The 26283-nt window shown below is 35.4% G+C and overlaps 1 protein-coding gene and 1 long non-coding RNA gene across 5 annotated transcripts in view; one reads left to right on the top strand and one right to left on the bottom strand.

The window, feature by feature from the left end:
- Positions 1 to 7577: 7577 nt before the first annotated feature.
- LOC137806481 (AP-1 complex subunit gamma-2-like) overlaps positions 7578 to 26283 on the bottom strand; it is a 28315-nt gene continuing 9609 nt past the window's right edge. The window contains exons 6-18 of one of the 4 annotated variants that reach the window (XR_011080354.1): positions 24206 to 24360; positions 17657 to 17747; positions 17397 to 17560; positions 16846 to 16900; positions 16334 to 16456; positions 16145 to 16240; positions 14150 to 14277; positions 13419 to 13523; positions 13078 to 13313; positions 9920 to 10205; positions 9689 to 9784; positions 8240 to 8344; positions 7578 to 8148 (exon numbers count right to left, since the gene is read on the bottom strand). Coding sequence is in view for 2 of the 4 variants with exons in the window: in XM_068606621.1 (XP_068462722.1) it covers positions 8053 to 8148; positions 8240 to 8344; positions 9689 to 9864; positions 9942 to 10205; positions 13078 to 13313; positions 13419 to 13523; positions 14150 to 14277; positions 16145 to 16240; positions 16334 to 16456; positions 16846 to 16900; positions 17397 to 17560; positions 17657 to 17747; positions 24206 to 24360 (1794 nt within the window). In the remaining 2 variants the exon portion in view is untranslated. Of the gene's footprint in view, positions 8149 to 8239; positions 8345 to 9688; positions 9865 to 9919; positions 10206 to 13077; positions 13314 to 13418; positions 13524 to 14149; positions 14278 to 16144; positions 16241 to 16333; positions 16457 to 16845; positions 16901 to 17396; positions 17561 to 17656; positions 17748 to 24205; positions 24361 to 26283 lie in introns of all 4 variants that reach the window. The other 3 variants (XR_011080353.1, XM_068606621.1, XM_068606622.1) reach the window with 3 other exon arrangements.
- On the top strand, positions 10950 to 13453 carry LOC137806482 (uncharacterized). Its single transcript, XR_011080355.1, has 3 exons — positions 10950 to 11623; positions 11854 to 12763; positions 13097 to 13453. It is a non-coding gene; the product is annotated as an uncharacterized lncRNA (long non-coding RNA).

The raw sequence follows: 26283 nt of genomic DNA, 5'->3' as shown, positions 1-26283 counted from the left end.
AATCTTTAAGTTTTATTTAATTCCAGATTACTGATAAATTTTATTCCAATTACCTATAGAATGGATGCTAAATTATGAAGTATATGGGTAAATGGAAATTCATTATTATAGGGCATTTTGGATCACCCAAAGGTTGATTAGTTGTCCTTATAATTGATGGATATGATTGTTGGTAGTGAGTATGTGTCATTAGTTTTGCTTGTATATCCAAAGATAACAAGTGTTTCTAGTTAATGCATATATCTTACCAAATAAAGTTAATACTATTAGCATCATTATGTTTTGTGTATTAATGAATCTCCCAAAGGAGAACATTAGTATACATAGAATGTTTTCTGAATCTGTATAGTATGTTTAGTTTATGACTCAAAGTATTAATGTTAAGCATGTGTGATCAAGTATTGTTCCTGTATCTTTATGCGAATGAGCATAGCAAGTAATATTAAGTCTGCTCTTCCCAAAACTGATGGTGCAAAAGAATTTATGAAATTTGTGGAAGAGCGCTCCCAAACTACTGATAAGTCTCTTGTTGGGACATTAATGAGTATATTAACCACCATGGAATTTGATGGTTCTCGTACTATGCACGAACATGTCATTGAAATGAATAATATTGCGGCAAGACTTAAGTCTATTGGAATGGCAGTGGATGAGAACTATAACATGTTAGTTCAGGAAAAGACTAGATTGAAGAATCGAGGAAACCACTCTATACACTATGTGAACAATCATGGAGCTGGAAAGAAGGTCTTCAAGAAACATGGAAAGGGTAAAGGACCAGTGAAGATAAATGAGTCTTCTACTAAGCTCCAGAAGAAGAATGACAAATGTCATTTCTGCAAGAAATTGGATTTGGTACTCTTTATGATGGATTATATAGATTGAACCTTGATAATCTATATGCTGAAACTCTTATGACCTCGCATCATAATGTTGGCACTAAACGAAGTTTGGTGAATGAATGTTCTGCTTTCTTGTGGCACAAACGTTTGGGACATATTTCCAAGGAAAGAATGGAGAGATTGGTAAAGTATGAAATACTTCCAAGTTTGTATTTTACTTATCTGAATGTATGTGTGGATTGTATTAAAGGCAAACAAACAAAACACACAAAGAAGGGAGCCACAAGAAGTACTCAGCTTCTTGAAATTATACACACAGATATATGTGGACCTTTTGATGCAAGTTCTTTCAATGAAGAAAGGTATTTTATCACCTTTATGGATGATTTTTCACGTTATGGTTATGTTTATTTACTGCATGAAAAATCGCAAGCGGTGAATGCCTTGGAAGTTTATATAAATGAAGTGGAAAGGCAATTAGACAGAAAGGTAAAAATTGTCAGGTCAGATAGAGGTGGTGAATATTATGGAAAATATGATGAAAGTGGACAACACCCTGGTCCGTTTGCTAAGTTCCTTGAAAGACGTGGTATTTGTGCTCAATACACAATGCTAGGTACACCACAACAAAATGGTGTTTCAGAAAGGCGTAATCTAACCTTAATGGATATGGTTAGGAGCATGTTAAGTAAGTCAACTGTACCTGTTTCATTGTGGATGTATGCTTTAAAAACTGCCATGTATCTGTTGAACAGGGTTCCTAGTAAGACAGTTCAAAAGACACCTTTTGAATTGTGGACAGGAAGGAAACCCAGTTTGAGACACCTGCATGTTTGGGGATGTCAGGCAGAAGTTAGAATATACAATCCGCAAGAGAAGAAATTGGATGCAAGAACAATCAGTGGATATTTCATTGGTTATCCAACAAAGTCAAAAGGGTATATGTTTTACTGTCCTACCCATAGCACAAGAATTGTTGAATTTGGAAATGCACGGTTCATTGAAAATGGTGAAACCAGTGGGAGTAATACTTCACAAAATGTGGAGATTAAGGAAGTTAGAGTACAAGTTCCTTTAACTAGTACCTTTACTTCAAGTATTGTTGTTCCTAATGTAGTTGAGTCACTCAACGATGAAGAAGAACAACAAATTAATGATCATGAATAAAACAATGAACCTGTAGTAGAACAACCACAAGAAATAGTATTAAAAAGATCTCAAAGAGAAAGAAAGTCTGTTGTTTCGAATGATTATGTGGTTTATCTACAAGAGTCAGAAAATGACTTAAGTATTGATAATGATCCAGTTTCATTTTCAGACGCCGTCAATGATGATAATTCTGATAAGTGATTAGATGCCATGAAAGATGAGCTTAAATCAATGGCACAGAATGATGTATGGGACCTTATAGAATTGCCAGAAGGATGCAAGAGAGTCGGGTGTAAATGGGTCTTTAAGACTAAATGTGACTCTCATGGCCATATCGAACGTTACAAGGCCCGACTTGTTGCCAAAGGTTTTACTTAAAAGGATGGCATTGATTATAAGGATGTTTATATGGACCAACCAGTGGGGTTCATTGAAGAAGGAAAGGAACACATGGTGTGTAAACTTAAGAAATCAATATACGAGCTTAAACAGGCTTCTAGGCAATGGTATCTTAAGTTCAATGATACTATTGTGTCCTTTGGGTTTAAGGAAAACATCGTTGATCGGTGTATATACCTGAAGGTCAGAGGGAGCAAGTTTATATTCCTGATTCTGTATGTTGATGATACCTTGCTTGCAACTAATGATCTTGGTCTATTAAGTGAGACTAAGAAGTTTCTCTCTAATAACTTTGAGATGAAAGATATGGGCGAGGCATACTATGTGATAGGAATTGAAATATTCCATGACAGATCACAAGGACGGTTAGGTTTGTCTCAGAAAGCATATATTAATAAAGTTTTAGAGAGATTCAGAATGAATAAATGTTCGACATCTCGTGTTCCAATACAGAAAGGAGACAAATTTAGTCTCATGCAATGTCCAAAGAATGACTTGGAACGAAAACAGATGGAGAATATACCTTATGCATCTATTGTTGGGAGTTTAATGTATGCTCAAACTTGTACACGACCAGATATTAGTTTTGCAGTTGGTATGCTTGGTAGATACCGGAGTAATCCAGGATTGGATCATTGGAAAGCTGCAAAGAAAGTTTTAAGATACTTGCAAGGAACGAAGGATCACATGCTTACTTATAAAAGATCTGATCACCTTGAGGTGATTGGATATACAGATTCAGATTTTGCTGGCTGTGTGGATACACGAAAGTCTACATTTGGTTATGTGTATCTTTTAGCCGGAGGAGCGATTTCATGGAAAAATGCGAAGCAGTTAGTCATCGCTGCGTCCACTATGGAGGCTGAATTTGTGGCATGCTTTGAGGCCACAGTTCAGGCTAATTGGTTGCGGAATTTTATTTCAGGACTTGGAATTGTTGACAGTATTGCCAAGACGCTGAAAATTTATTGTGATAACTCCGCAACAGTCTTCTTTTCTAAAAACGACAAGTATTCCATAGGTGCTAAACATATGGAATTGAAATACTTTGCCGTTAAAGAAGAAGTTCAGAAACATAAAGTGTCAATAGAACATATTAGCACTGATCTTATGATTGCTGACCCTTTAACAAAAGGGTTACCGCCCAAAACATTTACTGGTCATGTTGTAAATATGGGCATTATGTCTACTAGTGAATTAAGAATGTTGTTAATGCTTATTTGACACTCTAAGCTCATTGATAAATAAAGTTTCTGAAATTTATGTTGTTTTCTACTTTATGTATATGCATGCAAATTATGTTATTATGGTGTGGAAAACAAATTATGTTGTTATTGATGACAATGACATTATGTTTGAACCTATTATAAATTTCTCACTATAAAGTCATATTAAGGAGAAAGAATGATATAGTAGTACATGGAAGGAAATGTGTTGATTCAAATGACATGTAACCGCCATGACTCTTATTATTTCTGTATTCTTGATTATGAATAATGATAGAACCAATTTATGTAAGGCCTTTTAAATGCGCGTTTATGTCATTATTAAATCGTGAAAGTATTATAACTCATATGAGTCAAGTGGGAGAATGTAAGAAATTATGTAAATTAATTTCTATAAAGTGACTCACATGACTTAGAGTTTGGGCTTTGGGCCCAAATATGATTTAATAATAATAATAGAATTAAAGGCCCATTGGTTAATGTGATAAATATATATCTGATGATATACCTAATGGAAAACCTACATCTGATGGAGATTGGGTACTAAAGGCTATAGGGTTCTGTCTCTGCAAATAATAGTTGTCTCACTGTTAACCATCACGAAAGTGTGTGACAAGAACGGAATTGCAAGAGATGGATTGGGATAAAGGAGATAAAGTAACTACTCAATTAGGATCACTCATGGATCAAGGTAAGTGCCTATTCCTTCTTCATTGTATGTTTTGTGTGAGAATCATGATATGATAAGATCTATTTGTGAACATAAATTGTATGTGTTCAATTTACGTTTATTCATGTTTATGACTTACATCAGGATCTTGTGTTGTGTTGTATTTAATTTTTTTATAGTGTGCTTGTAAGAATGTAAAATTAGTGGAATTGTTTAATTAGGGTGATTAAGTAACTAGATGTAGTTGTTTTGTGAGGGTGAACCAGTATAATTCTTGGTGTTATTCTATTTTCCTTATCTCTTACAACTCATCTAAATTGAATTCTTATTGCATGATTATGGAAGATTAAAAAACATTAAAAATATCATTTATTGAAGTTGAAACTAGTTTTCTTTAAATAAATCATTGTTTCATAGTTAATCTTTCATTTTGTTGACATTGAATATTCAGGCAAACTTAATTGAATTGATTTGATGTTACCAGCCACTTGAACTTGATGATGGATGTGTTGAAGAGTTACTCATGTGGTTAATATTGTGTTGAGTTGTAATTTTTAGGTTTAGGTTGTGTATGAGTGAACATGTGATGCTTGATCTTGATATTTCATGTGCTAAAATTATTTTCAAAAAAGATTTCAGTTTGAGACGGATTTTAACTTGCTATGTTCACAAACCTTATTGACAACACAAAGTTAAACATTGCAATTGACTAAAACAAGGTTTCAGTCGGTTAAAATCCTGGAGCTTTTATCATAATTGAATTTGCTCTGCTTCAACATATTGAAATGTCAATCAATCAATTAAAATCACTAAAAAGGTCATTTTAAATGATTTCAATTGATTGAATTGAAAAATCAATTGATTGAAATCTTTTAGCAACCCATTTTAAATTGTGTTAATCAGTTAAAACATATTTTCAACCAATTGATTTTATTAGTTCAACAAAATTGATTTCTACCTTTTGAGGACTACAAAAAAACTTGAAATAGCTTTTCATATATGATTTTTACACATTTGAAATTCTTTTTGAAAAAGAAAAAGATATTTCTTTGATATCTTTTAAACATTTTCTAAAGATCAAGATTTAAGTGATACATCTAACTCTTGTTGTGAATCACCTAGCATTTCTTCTAGAGGGAGTTAATTTGTGTACTTCATTTTCTAGGTGATTTTGTTCTAGTTATGTTTATTTGATTTTTTAATTGGTTTATTGACTAGGGTTGTTGTTAAGGAAAAATCCAACACCCTATAATTTTGATGAAGTGCAGAAAATCACAAACCATAAAACATGAATCATGCATCATCTAAAAGATGAATGATTTCAACAATAGATCATGTAAGACACAAGTGTTTCATTTGTTAAACGATACAACATTATGCATGTTTTCTTTACATTTGATCAAATGCTCTCATGATTGTGGAGGAAATACCCACTACCTTTGTCTCTCAAAGAGATTCATTAAAGGTGCAAGTCAACATTAAATGATCTATTGGAAAAATAGCTAAAAAGAGTTTCTTTCACCAACCTCCTGACAGAGAGAATTCCAACTTTGACCAAGTTTTTTGCCTTAGGATGTGCACTTTTACCATGAGTTGGTGTAAAAGGTTATGCTACCTAAGGAGATGAGAATTATCATCTATCAAGGATGTTGCATAGAGAAGAAGCATAAATAAAACTTGCATGAAATGCGATCAAGCTTAGATGAAATGAAATGCATAGTGCTAAATTACTACTCAAATGAAGAGAACTTCCCAAGATTGTCAAAAATCAAAAGAGAGATTCTCACACTTAGAGAAAAGAATTTGTCACATACTAAACCCAGAATAGGTTCATGAAAGACACTACAAATGTTCATCTAACAACCTAAGAGAGTAATATTGTTTACTATATACGTTGAAAGATGAAATCCTTTTTCTATAAACTAAATTCAATTGACTAAATTAGGAGAGAGCTTAAATCATATACTCGTCAAAATACATTATCCTCCTTAGTAATTAAACTCAATAATATGTTGATCATTAAAATCTTCAACCTTCCTATCTTAATTAAAGGTAATGGTAATTGTTTGATAAAGAGTACTCTAAAAAATAGCTAAGAGTAGCTTGTGGCCAATGAATTCATCATTTTGAACACCTAATAGTTGTAAAAACCAATAACTAACTTCATTACGATTTCGTGGACGATCCGTGGCAGTGAAGGCGTACGGAATGGAGTTCCGCGTGTGACGTACTCGCTAGATTGCAACACAATGACGTGGAAGGGCCCGTTGGAGCGACACACGGTGTTCTGTGGTGCCCATGTTGGGCTTCAAGATTTGAAGAGGGCGATTAATAAGAATTGTATGTTTGTGGAGAAAGTAGTGTTAAGTTACAAACTCTTTATATTTCATTACTTCAGTTGTATATTTTATCATCAAATAATGTGATTCCATTGCTTCCCATTCAACTATACTATTTTGGGCAATGTGTTTCCATATCTATGTACTCACTCCTTCATAAGTAATGAACACATTCAAATCTACCAAAATTCATCTTCATAGTTCAATTTTTTGGAAAAAATAATGACAAATTATGGATAAATGAGATAAAAGTTATACAATTAAATTAGTGCCATATATACTTCTAATTTTTTTTTTATTAAAGTTGTATTTAATAAATACAAGTTATCAATCAACACTTGAGTAATATTGTTTTTTAAACATGACTTATTTAATTTTGTAATTACCTTATCTATTTTGATAATTCTTTTTTGAGAAACTGAGTGTTAAAGTTTTCTTAATTCTATAAACATATTTTATGCACAAAATTCTTAACTTGTACTATAATATCTAAACTTTCGTTGGATTATATTCACAATTTTATCATTTTTGGAAAAAAACTAAAGAAAAATAGATATGAATGATTATAAAATAATATATATTATCATTAATTTAAGAGACTCTCCAGTAAATTAACAAAAATAAAGTAGATGCACAAATATAATCAAACTCAGGAAGAACTCTGAATCTGTTGATCCATCTATATCTGTGTCTTCATCTAAGTCGATTGACTCTCATCTTGTTCGAGTTGCTTTAGATATTCCTCCTTGACTGAAGGAAATGCTTAGAAAGAACAAGAGAAACAAAGAAGTATCTTCAACTCCTCTAGAGGATGAGGAAGTGATGGGGACAGTGCAAGATAAGATGACGACAGACTAACTTACCCAACGGATCCTTTGAGTATAAAGGTTCGGGTAGATTTATAAATGGACCATTAAAATAATCTAAATTAATAATTGAGATGTCAAGACCATGATCCAAACTTTGACTTCTATACTAGATATCAACATTACAATCCTTGGTTGATTTTGTATGTAATTGATAGATAAGCAAATATGACTAGTATCTTAAATCCGTATGAGGTATTAAACTACTTGCAATGCAACACTTGTAGTCTGAAACCTGAAACGCATTGGCCAAGTGACTACTTTCAAAGAAAATATTTAACACCTAAAGAACTCAACATGATGCAATACTCTTTGCCCCAAAACCAAAAAAAAAATCGATTTTTTCATACAGGATTTTGTACTGATGGAAGATGTGAAGATATGAAGATGTGAAGCCATCAAACTGACCACAACTTGATCCCAAAAAGTGATCCAGTTAATTGCATGAACCATACTGAGACCTCATGAAAGAATGGATCATGAAAATTCCACACAAGACTAAAGTGCGGAAAATATATAGGGGCTTTGTGCATACCCAGAATGACCTCTGACTATCTGGCCTCATAACTCACGAGGAAAGTTGCTGATTTGTCCTTCTTCAAGTGTCTCTTTGCCATTTATCTTGTATGCAACCTTTATGCGCATGACAAGAGGCTTCTGAAATAGAACAAGTGGTAGTCGTCACGTCTTCTCTAAGAAGCATTTGTACACAAAATGTAGAGCACAAAATCTCGATAGGAAAGTCTACCTTTCCATGTTGGCAATTAGTAAGTCTCATATTTTGCTTGATGGACTCCTTTCCACTAGCAGTGAGAATATTGCCGCTAGCTGGATCTAAGTGCAACTGAAGAAACTGAGAATTAAAATACCAAAATAAGTAAGGAGACAAATACGATAGCCATGGTTTGCAAACTGTAAATAGTTAGCACCCAAAAATCGGAACAACTAAACGCATAAATAGGATATCATTCATAGTAGCATTTTATTGCTAGAAGTTCTTATTACAGTCATAGTCATAGTCATGGTCAACCAAAAATCGAAACAACTAAACAGCCTTAAGCTCTGGTTTCTTTAAGTTGTGAAGTTCTTATTAAAGTTTTTTTCTAACCAGAACGGTAGTGCTAAAACAACATTGTGTTGTTTGTCATCCCAACTAAATATGCACCAGGAACAACACCGACTATTTGCAACACCTCAAAATCACATTAGTAAAGAAAAAAAAATATATGAGAAGTGACCAAACTAAAACCCACTGTTTAACAAAAAATCCTATAACAAGGAACAATTCCAATCTCTTCCTAACAAACTAAAAATATTATTCCACTAGAAATAACCCTGAAATCTAGATCCATAATCAGCAAACTTGTGTTTACCTTCCATAAAGATATGAGAAAAATGAAAGCTAAAATGTCAACTCTGTTCAATATAACTCAACCACCTGTGTCTAAGTTGCCAAAGAGTTACTTTACTATTCTAAAAAGCGTGTATTAGGAAATATAATTTAAGTCTAATTCAATCTCACAAAATAAAGTTTGCATCCACTTATATATTATAATTTGTTCGTATCTTTAATCGATGTGGGATCTCCACACCCTCTCATGGTGAGAACTGGACATCATAATAGTGAGACTAATTATTTGTGGGTGTTCAGATAGCGGTGACACAATAAACCTAACAAACTTTGCTAAAATAGGGACTCTGATACTATATTAAAATGTGGACTTTATGCATAATTCAACCTTACAAAATCGACTTATAAAGTTAGATTTGCACTCCACTAATATATTATTTGATCATATCTCTAGTCGATATGGGATCCACACCCAATCCATAATTTATGTCCAAAGCCAAAATTACACCCATCACCTCTGCATATAAAGCATATTGAATTCCCAAAGAAGCAGAGAAACAACCTACTATAAAAAAAACACGGTGTTCCTTTTGCTGTCCCATCTGTATTGCACTTTACCCAAAAACATGGAGGAATCTTATTATAGTTTTGTGTCAAATAAATGAATGAGAAAACATTTTTCCATAGCAACTGTAAATGCGTGGAGCCATAAGCTAATACAATAATTATAAAGATCATTAAACTATGGAAGGAAGTAGACAAATATTATATGATAAACACCCTCAGTATGATGATCTTAACAGTACATGTAGAAACTCTCCCTCAACAGCATATTAAGTAGCATACCTTTGGAACTGCAGCCTGAAAAACAAAATCTGTATATACATTTGAGGTCAAATTTGTAAAGGTGGCCTGAATATTCGTAGTCTGTAAGTTTCCTGGCTGTTTTGAGAAATTAAACACCAACCTCAGGGAGCCACTCTCAAATGCAGTTATAGATGGATAAACCAGTTCATTGTTTTCTATTCAAGACATGAGAAGAACGAGGAATTAGTACTTGGACAAGGTATAAATTACCTGTTTGCTAAACAATGCTTACCTTCTGTTGGTGGGCTGGGGGCAAAACCATCTAATGAATCCATCAAGGGAGCAGCTCCAGCATTTAAAGTTGCTCTAGAAGAAAGTGAAAGTGATGCGAGATCATCTAATGGTGAAACCGGTGCCTTCTTACTAGGTTTGGGGGACAATATGTCCATTTCAGATGAGTTTCTTTGTGCAGGTAATTCAGTTGGTGCAGAAGGCGATCCAATACACAAAAGATCCAAAAGAACATCTGGGCCATTTTTTGAGGCTTGACTAGCATCTAAATATGCAAAAGTAAATGTCAGACATGATATCAATATGTTAAACTGAACTATTCACCAAAAGGGAAACAAAATGATTTTACACTCCACACAAAAATCGAAGATAAACAAAAAAAATGCATGTGTTGATTTTTCCAAGGAAAAAGAAAGCTTCACATATTTCAATTTGTACTTCACAAAGTACTTCTAGCTAATGAAACTAAACCCACAAAATAGTAGATATTTTTAAAACTGAACAACCACCGACTTTTTGGGATGTCTCTCTGCCTCATTTCTTGTGGAGCAACTTACGTATTTGTTGGACAACTTTGCTTAATGACAATTAGTTTTAAGATAAATCTAATGACATCAGAGTAGCTCATTTTGATAATCACCTATTCAGATGGATTACACAATAATCAGAACCTTGTTTAGAGAGTTTACAGCCTGATATCATTGGAGGAGCAGTAGGCTCAGCCTCAAGTATGTTAGTCTTGGCAAGAAGGTCCTGAATGGATTTAGTTTGAGTCATAAGAAGAGACCCATTGGATTGAGTTGAACTTGTATACCAAAGTAATCGAGATTGCAAAGCTGTTTTAGAGAGGAAAAATTGAATCCATTTTCTTAACAAGATGTTGAAGAAAAAAAGGAGAGTTGTCTGTGATAATGGATTGACCCTTCATCTTAAATTTATGAATTGGCCCTTCATCTTAAATTGGTTTAACAAAGGCAAACAAAACCCGACTTGGTCCAACAAGTCCAATCATTTGAACCAAAGGTAAGTATAGATAATACTAATGATTTACCCACTGCCTTTAGAAAAAGAAAAGTGGGCTTGTGCAAAGTAAGCCATCTCCCATTTTGTCTCTACTGAGCACCTTTCCATGCAACACTCGATTTTTCTTTCTCCTATTTAATCTATTCAGAATCCTCACATCAATACATCAATACATGAAGCGTTAAAAGATGAAAATTGGGTTGAGACCATGAATGAATGAAGGATGCATGCACTCATGGTTATCAAACTCGCAAGTTAACTCATTAACTCGTCCTAGTTTATATTGTCACTCACTCTGACGAGTTGAATCGAAAGCAACTCACTTTTGGAGCAAGTTCGATAAACTTGTTGTGAACTTGGTGAATTCAGTTCAACTCGCGAATCTGCAACCGAGTTGGCGAGTTCAGAGGATTTTTTTAACCCAAAACGACCCCATTTCTAAACCCAAAATCAGAGAAACACACCTAGGTTGCTGGTGTTAGGGTTTGTGTTCGTGTTCTGATCGTGAAGTCAGTGCGCCTCTGTTCCGATCGTGGTATGCCTCTGTTCCAATCGTGGTGGCGTTGGTGGTCGCATTTTGTCTGTCATGGTCGTCTCTATTCCGATCGTGGTAGTGCGTCGTCGTCGTTCGCCGTGGTCATGTTGTGTTGTGGTCATCTGGTAAGATTAGTGATGTAACATCTCTGTTCTGTTTGCTTGGCCATATATGTAAGAGAGAACGCAGGCACCAATGCACCATATCTTCAGAGTTTCTTCTTTTTAATTGAAAATATTGGGAGATTAGGGCAATGGCACATCTGCAGTTATTTAGAGTTTCTTTTTTCAATTGAATTCTGTTTTTAATTTCAGAAAATTCCATTTTTTAAATTCATCACTTTTGGTATGTCTAGGAGTGGATCAAATTCAACTTGGGAAACCCAATTGCAACCTCGTTCAGTTTCTCTATGAACGCTGATGACATTCTGTCTTTGTCTGCGAGAATATGGCTCTATTTTATGATAGCATTTAATGTCATTACTATTTGATCATCTGGTTTTATGACAGGAATGACTAAATTATACACCTCCTAGAATAGAATTATGTACATGATAGCAAGTAGGAAATCTAGAATTCAATTTCTATTAGTTTCCTGTTTTGTATCACTGAGAGGTCATTCTCTTAATCTGTGTCTTTATAGCCTCTATTGCACCCAATTCAATTCAAGGAAAACACATTACTTTTCTACACAATCTATGTGTTCTAATAACCAATTTGACTTGTTTATGTCGTGGCTAGAAATTTGTGTCATCAAGTTTCTCTAAAATATGATGGGAAAACATTACTGGAGTTGCTAGCGGAACAAAGATTACAGAACCACCATCAAGCAGCATTATGGGTTTGCAAAGTAGTACCGCTTGAGTAGCTACAAGCGGCAAAGAGGAAGGAGGTGGAACATTTTCTGAAGGCATGGATCACTGTGCTCTTGATACAATATTTAATGAGAAATTTGATACTAAAATGAATATGTACATGCTAAAAAGAGTTGTAACTCTGTTACAAAAACCTATAAATAGATCAAAGAAATACAACGGTTATGAAGGAAAAATACAGAAAAGTAAGTTTATATTTGACAGTAAACAAAAAAAGAGAAATATCTCCAACATTGGGTGCAATTTATATTTTTGTTGGACAACTTTGCTTAATGTCAATTGATGAAATATAACATAACATTAGTTCTTTTGGCTTTTGATGACTCTAATGGGAAAGGACTGCCAAAGTTTTCAAGGGAGCTTTTTCATCTATAGACAACATTTGGAACAGGTATTTTATCTTTCCTTTTATCTGCTGGTCATGGTCTCTATAGGGATGTTACTTTCTTAGATATATACAACCTGATCCGCATGCCCTGTTTCGTGACTAATATCTTAGGTTGTAGGTGTCTTATCATCTTTCTGTATTCTTCTGCACCTCCAAAAAAAAATCTATCTAAAAAAACTGTCAAATCCGTATTGATAAAAAATGGAGCTGCTTATCTTTTTTTATGGAATAATAAACAATGATGGCAATCATTAGATACGAACACTTCATTTATAGAAGCATTATGATAATTTATAAGATACACCGCAAACACTAACCAGACTGTTGTGATGGCAGTGAAAGATCGACACCAAGAAGGTCATGAAGAAGATCACCACCTGAAGAGCTTGGTACAGGAGCATCATCTGAATTTATATCAAGGAGATCTACAATAGGACTAACAGCTTTGGCTACTCCATTTGTACGTGTTGAAGCTGCATCTGGCAAAGATCCAGCCCTCCTAGCAATGAAAGTAGCCTCATCCAGAACTGGAATCCTGTCTACAAGTGTAGGCCTGCACGATGATAAATATTTTCTCTATATGATTTCCAATTAAGGGCGCAGTAGCAATTTAAGCTTTTGATAGAATATATTATACATACATATTGGTTAACCTCACCTAATATTTTGATGCTTCGTAATAATCAAATTGAATTCTATGGATCTTTGCTGCAATTCTAAAACAAAGTTGCCTTTGTACTGAACGACTATTTCCCTGATTCTCCTACATATTGAATGAGAATGTTTTCGTGTCAAATGTATAAATACAAGCAAGATATGAGATTATCATACGTACATAATTTAGTAGCACCCTTTTCTGTAAAAAAAAAAAGCAGAAACATATTAACACATGATTTTCTGATCAAAAGAATATTCATTGATAGAAACTTCTATAGAAAAAAATGTTGAAAACTGTGATGTACATTTCATCTGTTAAAGGAGAAAATTATATATCTTAAAATAAAAAGAAAAAGAAAAATCAACAGTAAAGTATCTCGAGGTAGGAGATTGTAAAAGATATTTAGGTCATTATTTCTAAGAAAATTTTCAAAATAGAGTGAAGTGTAATATGTTAGGGGTAATAACTTGCATGTCTTAGGAGATGGTTGGGTTAAAAAGGATATTTTGGCAATAACCTCTTTTAACGGAAATTAATGAAACATTAACAAGTTTAAAATAAAGTCATACAGTCAAATATGTTAGGTGAGGGAAGTATGTGTTTAACACAAGAGGGAATGACAATATAAAACTCTCGTGTCTTTGAAGAAAAGAGTGTAATTTACTCAGAAAATATCCATTTTAAGTATAATGTAATATATATGTACAACCAAATGAACAGGCATATCATACTCTGAACGAGAAGGAAACCGTGAAGATAGCTTCAATAGGGAAACCAAAGCCATTGCTTTTGTGGTAAGATCCGATGAATGGCGTTTTAAAGCAATCTCTACAACACGCACAACATCTGACTCGGTCACCTGCTTGCATGAAAGAAATGAAGAATGAAAAATTTTAAAAAAAAACAGTAAGAAAAGAATGTTATGAAGATTAATCTTCTAGAATTTTCTAGCTGCTACAATATACATTACAAGCAGAGAGTCTTAGACACATCAATAGCCAACACTCCAATCATTATTAAACTAAGCTACATTGTGTAAAATAATTCAACCCACTTACAAATCGATAGGTACATGTATTTATATCTGAAAAGCTAAGAAAGTTACTGAAAGTGACTAAAAGTTAGTTAGATCTGAGTAACAAACTCTTAACAAACTAAGCACCTAATATCTAATTGACTAACAGTTAGTTTGTCACAGAGAAAAGAATATTCTAATTGTTCTACAGTTGTACAAGAAAGTAAAGAAATACGAAATAAAATTATACACCAATACCCACCCCCACGAAAGCTCATAGGGAGTGAGAAGCAGGCCCTGATTCCAACACTCTGAGCTTGGAACGCAAAGCACTGAATATAGTAGGAGAAATAGCTTAGGTGAGAATGCCAGAACATTGATCACTACATGAAGAAGCTTAACAACCTTTTTCCTGGCAAAGAAAAGATCTAGTTCCATATGCTTAGTTTTGGTATGAAGAATAGGATTATGTGCAAGAGCAACAATGCTCATATCATTACAAAACACAAACAGTGGTGTGAGAAACTTGAAGCTCTGATAATAATGTCTGACTCCAAGCAACTAGCAGCAATATGAGTCAAGCTTCTATCTTCTACTGCAATACTAGATACACCAACAACCGTTTGCTTTAGACCACCAAGACAAGAAATCCGGTCCAAAATATTGAAGCATCTGAAGCACATCTCCTATCATCCGGATCTGATGCCTAATCTACAACACAACATGCATGGATAGTAAAGGACGTTTTGGAAGGAGCAAGTTGAAAATGAAGACCATAGTTAAGTGTTCCTTTAACATGTCTTAGATTCCCTTTTACGACAACCCAGTGTTCTATAAGTTGGGACAAAACTTAGCATATCTTGTTCAGAAGACCCATTTCAGGACGAGTTACAGTAGCATATCTATTGTGAATAGCAGCGGATTATTAGGACAAAAATATCTTCAATATCTCTCCATTATGATTAGGAAAGAGTATTTTTAGAATCTTCCTATTCATTTCAACATATTTTTATTTCTTTATTTTAAAGAATTTGATTATTACAATTAGATATGATGAGAATGTAATTGGTTTTATTGTTTTTAGTAAAATAATTCTTTATTTCTTTACATAACTCAAGTTGGTACTACTAGAGCTACTAATCTTAGGAGGCCTGTTTCTGCTGCCACGTTAACAGTCCATTTGATACCACTGCTGCTCACCATTGCTGTTGAGGTTAGTGATGGGCAAAGAAGTTACGCCCCACCCCAGCGATCACAATGCCGATAGTTGCATCGTCAACAGAGTTGTCCCACATCATCACAAACCACAACCAATATTGACACATGTACCCCACGTGCCTTGCTCTGGCAAAGCCCACTCACCTCCGAGATAAACGGGTCATCAGAACCTTGTGAGCACATTCCAAGTGGTGGTGATGTATCATTTGGCTCCGATTTGAGTAGATCTAATTTTTTTGTTCTTTTTGCCAATCAGGTTCTCTTTGTTAAGTCTGTTTTGTGATTTTTGTTTTCAATATTTGGTATGAAAACCTATAAGGAGGAACTTGCGATATCCTTAAAATCTACACATTCATTCCAGCAGATTTTATTTCCTTTTTAAGAGAATGTGATTGTTACAAATAGAGGAGTTAAGAATGTAATTAGCATGATTGTAATTAGTAAAATATTTCTTTATCCCTCTCATTATTCAAGTTAAAAATATTATACTCACCGTTATTGGATCTTCTACATCAAGCATTCCAACATTATTGATCAGGAAGTCACCATACTCTCCAATGCACCACACTGCAACGCGAACAAGAGTTTCCTGATGAAAAATATTAAGCAATGATATTACATCAATTGCAGTAAAGAAAAAATCCAAAGGATGAACAGACTTTGTGAAAGCAGAAAAGAGCACCTGTTCAGCTGACCTCTGAAATGCCTGGTATAATGCTCTTACTGTATATCCATGAAGTTCAGAAGCATTGCTTATCACAACAATTAAGGCGTGCCAAACTTCATCTTTCACAAAGTTCCCAGCCTACTAGTATAGCATAAAGATCACTATTTGCACTCAATGTGCAACCGAATAAAATGACTTAATATGAACACTACAAGTATCAAAATAGAAATCACAACACAATACATCCAATTTATTTAGTGGTACAAATACATGAAAGAAGCAGTACAGAATTGTCCTTGTGCAAACATTAAATGTTAAAAAAGCTTGGGCAAAAAGCATAATAAGCTGTCATAGCAATCATTTTTTCCTTGAATGTAGCATGCCAATTGTAGAGATAAGAAAAAAAACTTCACTATCATAAACAAAAAAAATACTAATTAATTTAATACCATAATAAACTATAACAGGTCAGTTTTTCCAGATGGAGATTTTAATTCACTAAAAAAGTTTGTTTCATATGTTCATACCTCAGACAGAACCTTGAGCATCTGATCAATGTACCAGATCTTCTCTGAGGAATACCTGAAGAATAAATAAGTAAATACTAATCAACCAAATACTTTTTATAGATGTGTGGGGGCAAAAGACTTTAGTTATAACTTCTAAACTGAGGAAGGTGAACGTATATGACACCTATGTGAAATCTACCAAATTGCTCTTTTTTACCAAAAGGATGAAGAAAGGATACAATATCCACTGCACAAAAGTTGTAAGGTCAAATAAGATGCTTAGTACTGTTAGTGTTACACAGAAAAAAAGGTTTATGATGTTTCTAATGATAATCAATAATTAACAATAATAAAACCTGTTCCACAAAACAAACCATCTTAAAATATTGACAGGTCATGAATGTCCCAAAAAATCATTTCATGATGACAAATAAATGTTAAAACACATAATTCTAATACACAAGCAACTCTAGCCTGCTAAAGCCACCACAAAAAAAGCAGAGTACAAATGATAAAAATAATACATTTTCACTCAAGAAGGAATACCATTGTGAACCTATATGACTCACTTTGAAACTATTGAACAAATTTTTTCAGTAAGGTCTACCCTGAAATCTGGATCACTGACTTCCAGATAGTCAACTAGCACCATTGTTAAGGCCTTCACATTAGTTTCATTCACCAGAATACAAACAAGTTCAAGGGCTCTTTTCCGAATTGAAGCATCAGAATCCTAAACCAAAAAGTCAAATCACTAATGTCGCAAAAGAAAGCTAAGTTTCACCATTAAATAAGAAATAGGAAGAGAGACTGCTCAATTAATTAATACCTTTATACATTCCAGAATTGTTGCACGATGCCTCTGCACTGCCTGAGCATCAACAGTGATAGCCTTTATCAACATGTTTAATCCTACGTATCTGAAGGGATAAGTTTGAAGATTCCAATTCACTTCGATAATGAATACAACAAGAAAAGCAAAAAAGTTTACAAAATTCTTTAAGAAAATGTTGCATAATCTGGAGAATTATGCTGTAATTAAGTGCAGACTCCATTCTATATTTATTAGGACAGATTTGTTAGTGATTTTATTTGATTTGGTTTGTACAGCTTTAAACACCCATTATTTCTAGCTTGCAATTATTTTTTTGGACAGCCTGCTGCAACTTTTTTTTTATCTTTTCTCCATTGACCACCACCTTGTACCATTGACCTTACTGCCACCGCCATTCACCGCTGCCAACCACCACCGCCGCATATCTCTGGAAACCGCCTCCGGCCGCCGGAAACCGCAACCGGAAATTTTTTCCGATGAGTTTTTTTTTGTGAACAGGACCAAATTTTACCAATTTGCAAAACTTAGTTGGTTTTGAGGTCTCATGGACTCCCTTAGAAAGACATCTAGTTATTGTTCCTTCAATATGAGTGGTAAGAGTTCTAGTCTCTTATCCTTTAATGCTTTTAGTACTGAAAATATCTGAATTATAGACTCTGGTGCTACTGATCACATGACATATTAGGTATAACAGTAATAACTGTTTATAACAGTCCTAACTGTTCACTTGTATTCCATACTGCACTGGGTACTATTAATACCCAGGCTGCTCTACATGTAAATTAGAATCTCAAATACTAAAGTTCTCTCAATCTCTCTCTCTCTTCTTCCTAATCCTTTCTCTCACCCTCTTTACTCTTTTATGGTATCCAGAGCCAAAAATGGCCTCATCATCTACCACTGAACCCAATTCTGAAACTTTTTCTGCCAAGCCCGAAGCCCTTCCCCCTCATATCTTTCATACGCCAATTCCTCTAAAACTGGACTCAGAAAACTTCCTTGTCTGGCGGCAGCAAGTTAATGCCACTCTTCGCAGTTTAGATCTTCTTTATTTTCTGGATGGGTCTTGCATTCCTCCACGTCGAAGAAGACGCTTCTCCAATTGTGAATTCCAAATACATCCAGTATGATCGTCAAGATCAAGCAATCTTGGCCTGGTTACTGGCATCAATGACTGCAGGTGTCCTCACCCAGATGGTTGGCATGGACACGTCAGCCCAAGTCTGGGAAAAGCTCCAGACCCATTATGCGTCCCAAACCCGTGCTCAAATCAAGAAGCACAAGCAGCAGCTGCGTACACCCAAGAAGGACCGCTCCATCTCTACCTACCTTCTTGATATCAAGAAAACTGTAGATCAATTGGTTGCTGTGGGTTGTCCCATCTCTACCGAAGATCACATTGAAGCTGTTCTTGATGGGCTGTCTGAAGAATACGACTCCTTTATAACCTCTATCACATCCCGTCTTGACCCTTACACGGTTGCAGACATTGAAGCACTGCTTCTTGCTCAAGAAAATCGTATTGAACGAAACAAACAATCTGTTGATCACATTCTGCAGGCAAATGTTGCTTCTGTCCCATCCTCCTTCTCTCCCTACAACTCCAGTTCTACACATTCTTCCTCCTTTTTCCGCCCCTCTGGTCACGCCAAACAATGGTTCTACTCTAAACCCCGCTTTCAGTCATCCCAGAACTTCCCCAAGATATCTTCTACTGCTTCCTCTTCTCGGGTTCAATGTCAAATCTGTGGAAAATATGGGCATACTGCCCTTCACTGTTGGCATAGGTTTGATTCTTCCACTCCATCTCAAGTTACTGCTAATACTGCTCACTTTCCTTCATCTTTTTGTGATGATGAACCTTCGATCCTCAGGACTCCCAAAAATCTCCATGATCCCCTTTGGTACCCTGATAGCGGTGCTTCCCATCATCTCACTGCTCATGGCACCAATCTTTCCACAACAACTCCCTACACAGGTTCGGAAAAGGTGGCTGTAGGTAATGGTTTCCAGCTTCCTATTACTTCTATTGGTTCTGCAACTTTTACAGATATTAATACTCATCATACCTTCTCTTTACACCACCTTCTGCATGTTCCTACTATTTCTAAAAATCTATTAAGTGTTTCCAGGTTCGCCCGTGATAATAATGTTTTCTTTGAGTTTCATGCTGATGTTTGCCTTGTTAAACGTCAGGGAACCAACAAAATCCTGCTCCAAGGCAAGCTTAAAGATGGTCTTTATGTGTTTCCCAATCTAGTTCAAACTGCATCATACTCTGCTTACAATACTGCACTCTCTGCTGGCTCTTCTGCTTATCATTTGTGGCACTCCCGGTTTGGTCATGCCCAACCAAGAGTGATTCATCAAATAATGAAGATGTGTAATATACCCTTTACTGCTAAACATGAATTTTGTGAATCCTGTGTTGTTGGCAAGTCCCATCAGCTTCCTTTTAAAGCCTCTCAAACTATATACTCTAAACCTTTACAACTTGTTTTCATTGACATTTGGGGGCCATCGGCTACCCCTGCCACTAATGGTGCTCCTTATTATATCTCTTTTGTGGATGCTTACACTAGATATGTTTGGTTCTATTTAATTCATGCTAAATCACAAGCTCTCACTGTTTTTAAATCTTTCAAAATATATGTTGAAAAACAGACTGGTTTTCCTTTGTTAAGCATTCAGACTGATAATGCAAAAGAATTTCTCTGTTTTAAATCCTTTTTGCTATCCAATGGCATATCTCACCGTCTAACTTGCCCTCACACTCATGAACAGAATGGTTCTGTGGAACGCAAGCATAGACATATTGTTGATATTGGTTTGACTTTACTTGCTTGCTCTAAATTACCCATGCATTTCTGGGGCTATGCTTTCACTGCTACTGTATCCATTATCAATGTTTTACCCACACCTGTTTTAAATAATCAAAGCCCATACTATTTGTTGTTTAACACACACCCTGATTATGTTTTTTATAAAACCTTTGGATGTGCTTGTTATCCTTTGCTTCGCCCATATAATAAACATAAAATGAGTTTTCGTTCATCTTTGTGTGTGTTTCTTGGCTATGCATCCAATCACAAAGGCTACATGTGTCTCTCTCCCTCTGGGCGTATGTATATTACTCGCCATGTTACCTTTAATGAATCTGTTTTTCCCTATGCTGATTCTTCTAACCTTTTTTCTTCTGTCTCTCCACCCACAAATAGCCCCTCCGATGCTTCACCTAGTTTAACTGTTTTTCAGCAACCAACTTTCTCTGTGTCACAACCAGCTCTTCCTGCCTCACAACCCATCGCCTCTGCCTCTTCACATGACCAACCTGCTTCCTCTGCATCCACATCTTCTCACTCTGATTTGTCTTCCACGGTTTCACCCCCACAACATTCTGCTCCTCACAACACTCACCCTATGCTTACACGTGCGAAGGCTGCCTTACTTGGTCCAAGTGCTTTCACTGCTGTCCCTGTGTTGCCTCTCCCAAAATCCACCAAAGAGGCCTTACAGCTTCCCCAATGGCTTGCTGCCATGCAAGAAGAACTTGCTGCTCTAAACACAAACAACACTTGGATTCTCACTACCCTTCCTCCTGGAGTTCAACCCATTGGCTGCAAATGGATTTTCAAAATAAAATACAATGCAGATGGCTCATTTCAGCGCAATAAAGCTCGCCTCGTCGCCAAAGGTTTTCATCAGCAATATGGTTTTGACTATTTTGAAACATTCAGTCCTGTGATAAAGCCTGTCACCATCCGTATTATCCTTACTCTAGCCCTTCAACTAAACTGGTCTGTCAATCAAATTGATATTAATAACGCCTTTTTGTATGGTGACCTTGAGGAATCTGTCTACATAAGTCAACCTCCTGGTTTTGAAATTGGTGACTCCAACACTGTCTGCAAACTTACCAAAGCTCTCTATGGGTTGAAGCAAGCACCTAGATCCTGGTTTCACAAGCTAAGTACCACTTTGCTTTCTCTTGGTTTTCATCCTACTAAAAGTGACACCTCTCTTTTCCTTCACTTCCACAACAATATTACTCTCTTTGTCCTAATCTATGTTGATGACATACTAATCACAGGGAACTCTAACAGTGCCATTCAGCGTCTTATTCACTCTCTCAGTCAGCACTTTGCCCTAAAGGACCTTGGGACTCTTCATTACTTTCTCGGGATTGAAGCCACTTGGACGTTGGATGGCGGCTTACATCTATCTCAAACTAAATACATTCAGGATCTCCTTCGTAAAACCAACATGCTCTCTTCCAAGCCTCAACCAACACCTATGCTCTCCACTACTCGTCTAACAATAGACGCTACCACTGTTGTAGATGATTCTTCATTCTATCGCTCAGTGGTAGGCTCTCTTCAATATATCCTCATCACTCGTCCTGAACTCGCCTATAGCGTCAACAAAGCATGCCAGTTCATGAACAACCCTCAACATCACCACTGGAATGCTGTTAAACGTATTCTTCGTTACCTAGCTGGCACTACCACTCATGGTCTTCATCTTCGGCGCCCTTCTCAACTCACTCTCAATGCCTTTGCTGATGCTGATTGGGGTTCTGATCCTGATGACAGGAAATCCACCTCTGGCCTTGTTGTCTTTCTCGGCTCGAACCCTATTGCTTGGCTTTCAAAGAAACAAAAGGTTGTCTCTCGCAGCTCCACTGAAGCAGAATATCGCAGCATTGCTGCTACGCTTGCTGAACTCAAATGGATCCAGAATCTGCTCACTGAACTTCGTCTTCCTCCTACGCTACCCACCATTCGCTCGGATAACCTTGGCGCTGTTCTTCTTGCATCCAATCCTATTATGCACTCCAAGACCAAGCATTTTGAGCTTGACCTCCATTTTGTTCGTGATGCTATTCAACAAAAGCAACTGCACCTTCTACATGTCCCTGCCACTTTACAGATCGCGGATGTTTTCACGAAACCTTTAAGTGCTGGCCCTTTTTCAGCCTTCTCACATAAATTAATGGTGTATCCTAAACCATCAATTTAAGGGGGGGATATTAGGTATAACAGTAATAACTATTTATAACAGTCCTAACTGTTCACTTGTATTCCATACTGCACTGGGTACTATTAATACCCAGACTGCTCTACATGTAAATTAGAATCTCAAATACTAAAGTTCTCTCAATCTCTCTCTCTCTTCTTCCTAATCCTTTCTCTCACCCTCTTTACTCTTTTATGACACCTCATTCCTCTTCTTTTTCATCCTACACTGCTTCATCTGGTAACCAATATATTACTGTTGCTAATGGTTCCAATACCCCCGTTACTAGTTGTGGTAACATTTACCTTCAACCTTCATTTCCTTTAAAAAATGTGTTTTATGTTCCCAAACTATCCAATAACCTCTTGTCTATTCAAAAGGTTACCCAAGATTTAATTGTGCAGTGGTATTTTTTCCTTCCCATTGTGCTTTTCGAGATCTTGCCACGGGGAAAACTATTGGAATTGCTAAAGAGCAGGGCGGGTTATATTATTTACAGCATGAAGAAAATAAAAAGTGTGCTAGACTACAGGCACACACTTCTAATCTTCAGCAAGGCCGTGAATCTTGGTCATCCTCTCAGATATGGCTTCACCACAGACGTCTTGGTCATCCTCCATTTAATACCCTAAAGTCCTTATTTCCTGTTTTATTTACAAAAGTGTCTGCTGAGTCTTTTCATTGTGATGTTTGTCAGTTTGCTAAACACCATCAGACAACTTTTCTTCCCAATGGTAATAAAAGTTCTAAACTTTAGATGTATGCGGACCTTCACCTATTCCTAATATATCGGGTGCAAAATGGTTTGTTTCATTTATTGATGATTGTACTCGTGTTACCTAGTATTGTCCATCTTCTCCCTTCACTCTCCATTGACAATGTACTCGTTTAATTTATTATTCCATAGTCGTCACATCTATTCTCTTGATTGTCTTATTTCTTTCACTCAAGATTTTGTTTTCTTACAAGACCAAATGTGAGTCTCGGGACCTATATCAACTACAACCTTTGCTTATGTCGGCTTGATGGTGAATTCCCCTTCTCTGATCCATGCTCAATAGGGCCATCGTATCCTTACCAAGCTTCAACACCTTGTACATAGAGATGGGATCAAGCCCATATATAAAATACATCAAACATCATGTATGGTTTCATTCTAAATCCATCATTTCATCAATCATCACTTATCACCTTGGCTCATAAAGGATATTGTTGAGAAACAGCTGGGCTAGAGAACCAAAGACTAAATATGACACGCAATTTAAAAAGTAAAATAAAAAATACTAGTGAGAGGTGTGTCCATCAGGTGACAGGTATGCACAGATCTTGCTTCTTGTTAGGTTAGGCCATGATACTATGTTAAGAGTGAAAAATATGAAAAATTTAGTGAATCTGATTCCCATTAGCAATTTACAAAACATATCTAAAAAAAAGCATATTGTTGTCATAATTTAAATAAAAATATGTTGTACAACTATGATCTCCTTATTTGCATTCTTTATAGAAAAAACTTACATAGAAACAAACCTGATATTGTTGTCTCGGTGGGACAAGAACTTTCCTAGAATATTGATGGCAAGCACCCGTAAGCCACCAGTATCTTGAACGCTCATTATTGTTTGAACACACTCATATAAAATGGCATTCCCAATGATTTTATTTGACTCGATCTTTGTAGCCACCTAAAAGAAATATCAAGGTAAAGAAATGACCATAATTTAGAGAGACAAAACTTGGTTGTTTATAATTAGCAACAATAAATGTAGCGTAGCGAAGTGTCATAGACAATGTATTTGGCTTGAGTAACGGAAAGGACAGATTTGCTCCGATGACAAAGCACAGCCAGAATCCCTTCTTTTCAGTTATTTCCCTCTTTCACTCCAATCTTATGCATTCCAAGCTAACATGCGTAACTCAAGCTTAGAAGCATATGTGGGATTGGGGATTGAATTGGAGTTTTGGGTTTTCAAGTTCTCAATCAATTATAAGGGGTTATGAAAATGGAAGATACTCTGCTGTTTTTTATGTTTATTCTTTTCTAGCACGTTTAAACACAGAAAAAGGTATTTCAAAATTACACTCTAAATCATTTTGTTTGACAAAACTCCCAACAAAATAACACATAGGTTGCCACGTCATCAACCTTTGTAATGGAGGTAATAGATACAGACTAAAACCAGTGTTAAGAGACATAATTTGGTTGTATTAGGGAAATGTATGATCTTATTATATCGAACAGGGATATATGATATGGTTTGATATAGGGAAATATTTGCTAAAATAACTCCCATTATTAGTTATTGATTTTATTCCTTACTTTCAATATAAATAAGAGTATTCACGTGTGTATACAAGACAAATAACTACAACCACCCTCCCTCCAACCAAATTTTCAAAAATTTGGAGGACTAAAAAGTGGAAAAGAAAAATTTGACTAAAAAAAAGTCGAACTTTAAGGGACTTATAATATATTTAAGTCTATTTTCAATTACTTGATTCCTTAGAATATTCTTTTAGAACTTATTACATATGGACTCAAACTAACTATATGGACTCCTGTTTTATAGCTTCACTAGTGTAAGCTAAACCAAAATGTGCTTTTATATTGTTCAGTGATCTATCATGGAATTATTATAAATACCTCTTAGCTTCTGTAGCTTTCTATTAATCATGTCTCCCCCCTCCCCCCGACTACATTTAAAGTTTAGAGTATTGAACTTTCAAATGAATACATGTTAAAATATGATTAATAAATTAATGTTTTTTAAAGGCCAAAACCAACTATTAAAGCATAAAACCATTTTTAAAGGCCAAAATTGGAAGTTTTTTTATTTTAAAAACCGATTTTGGCTATAACTGATCATATAGCCAGTTTTTAAAAAATTAAAATCAGTTTTACCAAACCAAATACGGTTATGGAAAATATCACCTGGTTTGGTTATAAAATGCAATTGTCAAATATGGTTATGGATTGGGTCATATATGGTTACTATATGAACACCACTACTTTCTCTAGGCGTACCTTGAGATAGCAATATTATTTACAGAAACAAATGCTTCTTCCTTGGAGAGTACAAAATAGACTGACAAATAATATCTAGTCTAGTGCAGAAGTAGTGGCAGGGACTATGCCACAACAAAGGCGCTATAGCCTACTAGTTAAAACCCTGCTTCTAATGCATCCATTTCCTCAAGAACAAAGTTCTCCATTTTTCATCTTCAAAAACTTTGAAATTTGAATATTATCCAACCAAATCTGTAACAAAAACTCTATCTAGGGAACAAATTAGCATACTAAACTTTAACTTTCAAAAAATAAAAAGAAAATAAAATAAATTAAACATGAATTTAATTCTAAAAATGGAAAAAGATTTAATGAATTAATAGCACAGCCAAAAAGGATCAGAGTAAGACATGAGAATTAAGAAATAGCAAAGCAAAAATGTAATAATGAGGGAAAAAAACTTTGGATGCTTTACGATCTGATCAATACTCCTAAAAAATTCACAAGACTTTATGACAATTTCATCTAAACTTTTGTAAAAGAAGTTAAAAGTATAAAAAGCAAAGAATGCTAAAATAGGACTTCGATCCGTAGAGACACC

The sequence above is a fragment of the Phaseolus vulgaris genome, chromosome 3 (assembly GCF_000499845.2).
Source record: "Phaseolus vulgaris cultivar G19833 chromosome 3, P. vulgaris v2.0, whole genome shotgun sequence".
In the NCBI taxonomy this organism is placed as follows: Eukaryota; Viridiplantae; Streptophyta; class Magnoliopsida; order Fabales; family Fabaceae; genus Phaseolus; species Phaseolus vulgaris.
This window is presented reverse-complemented; position numbering and strand designations above follow the sequence as displayed.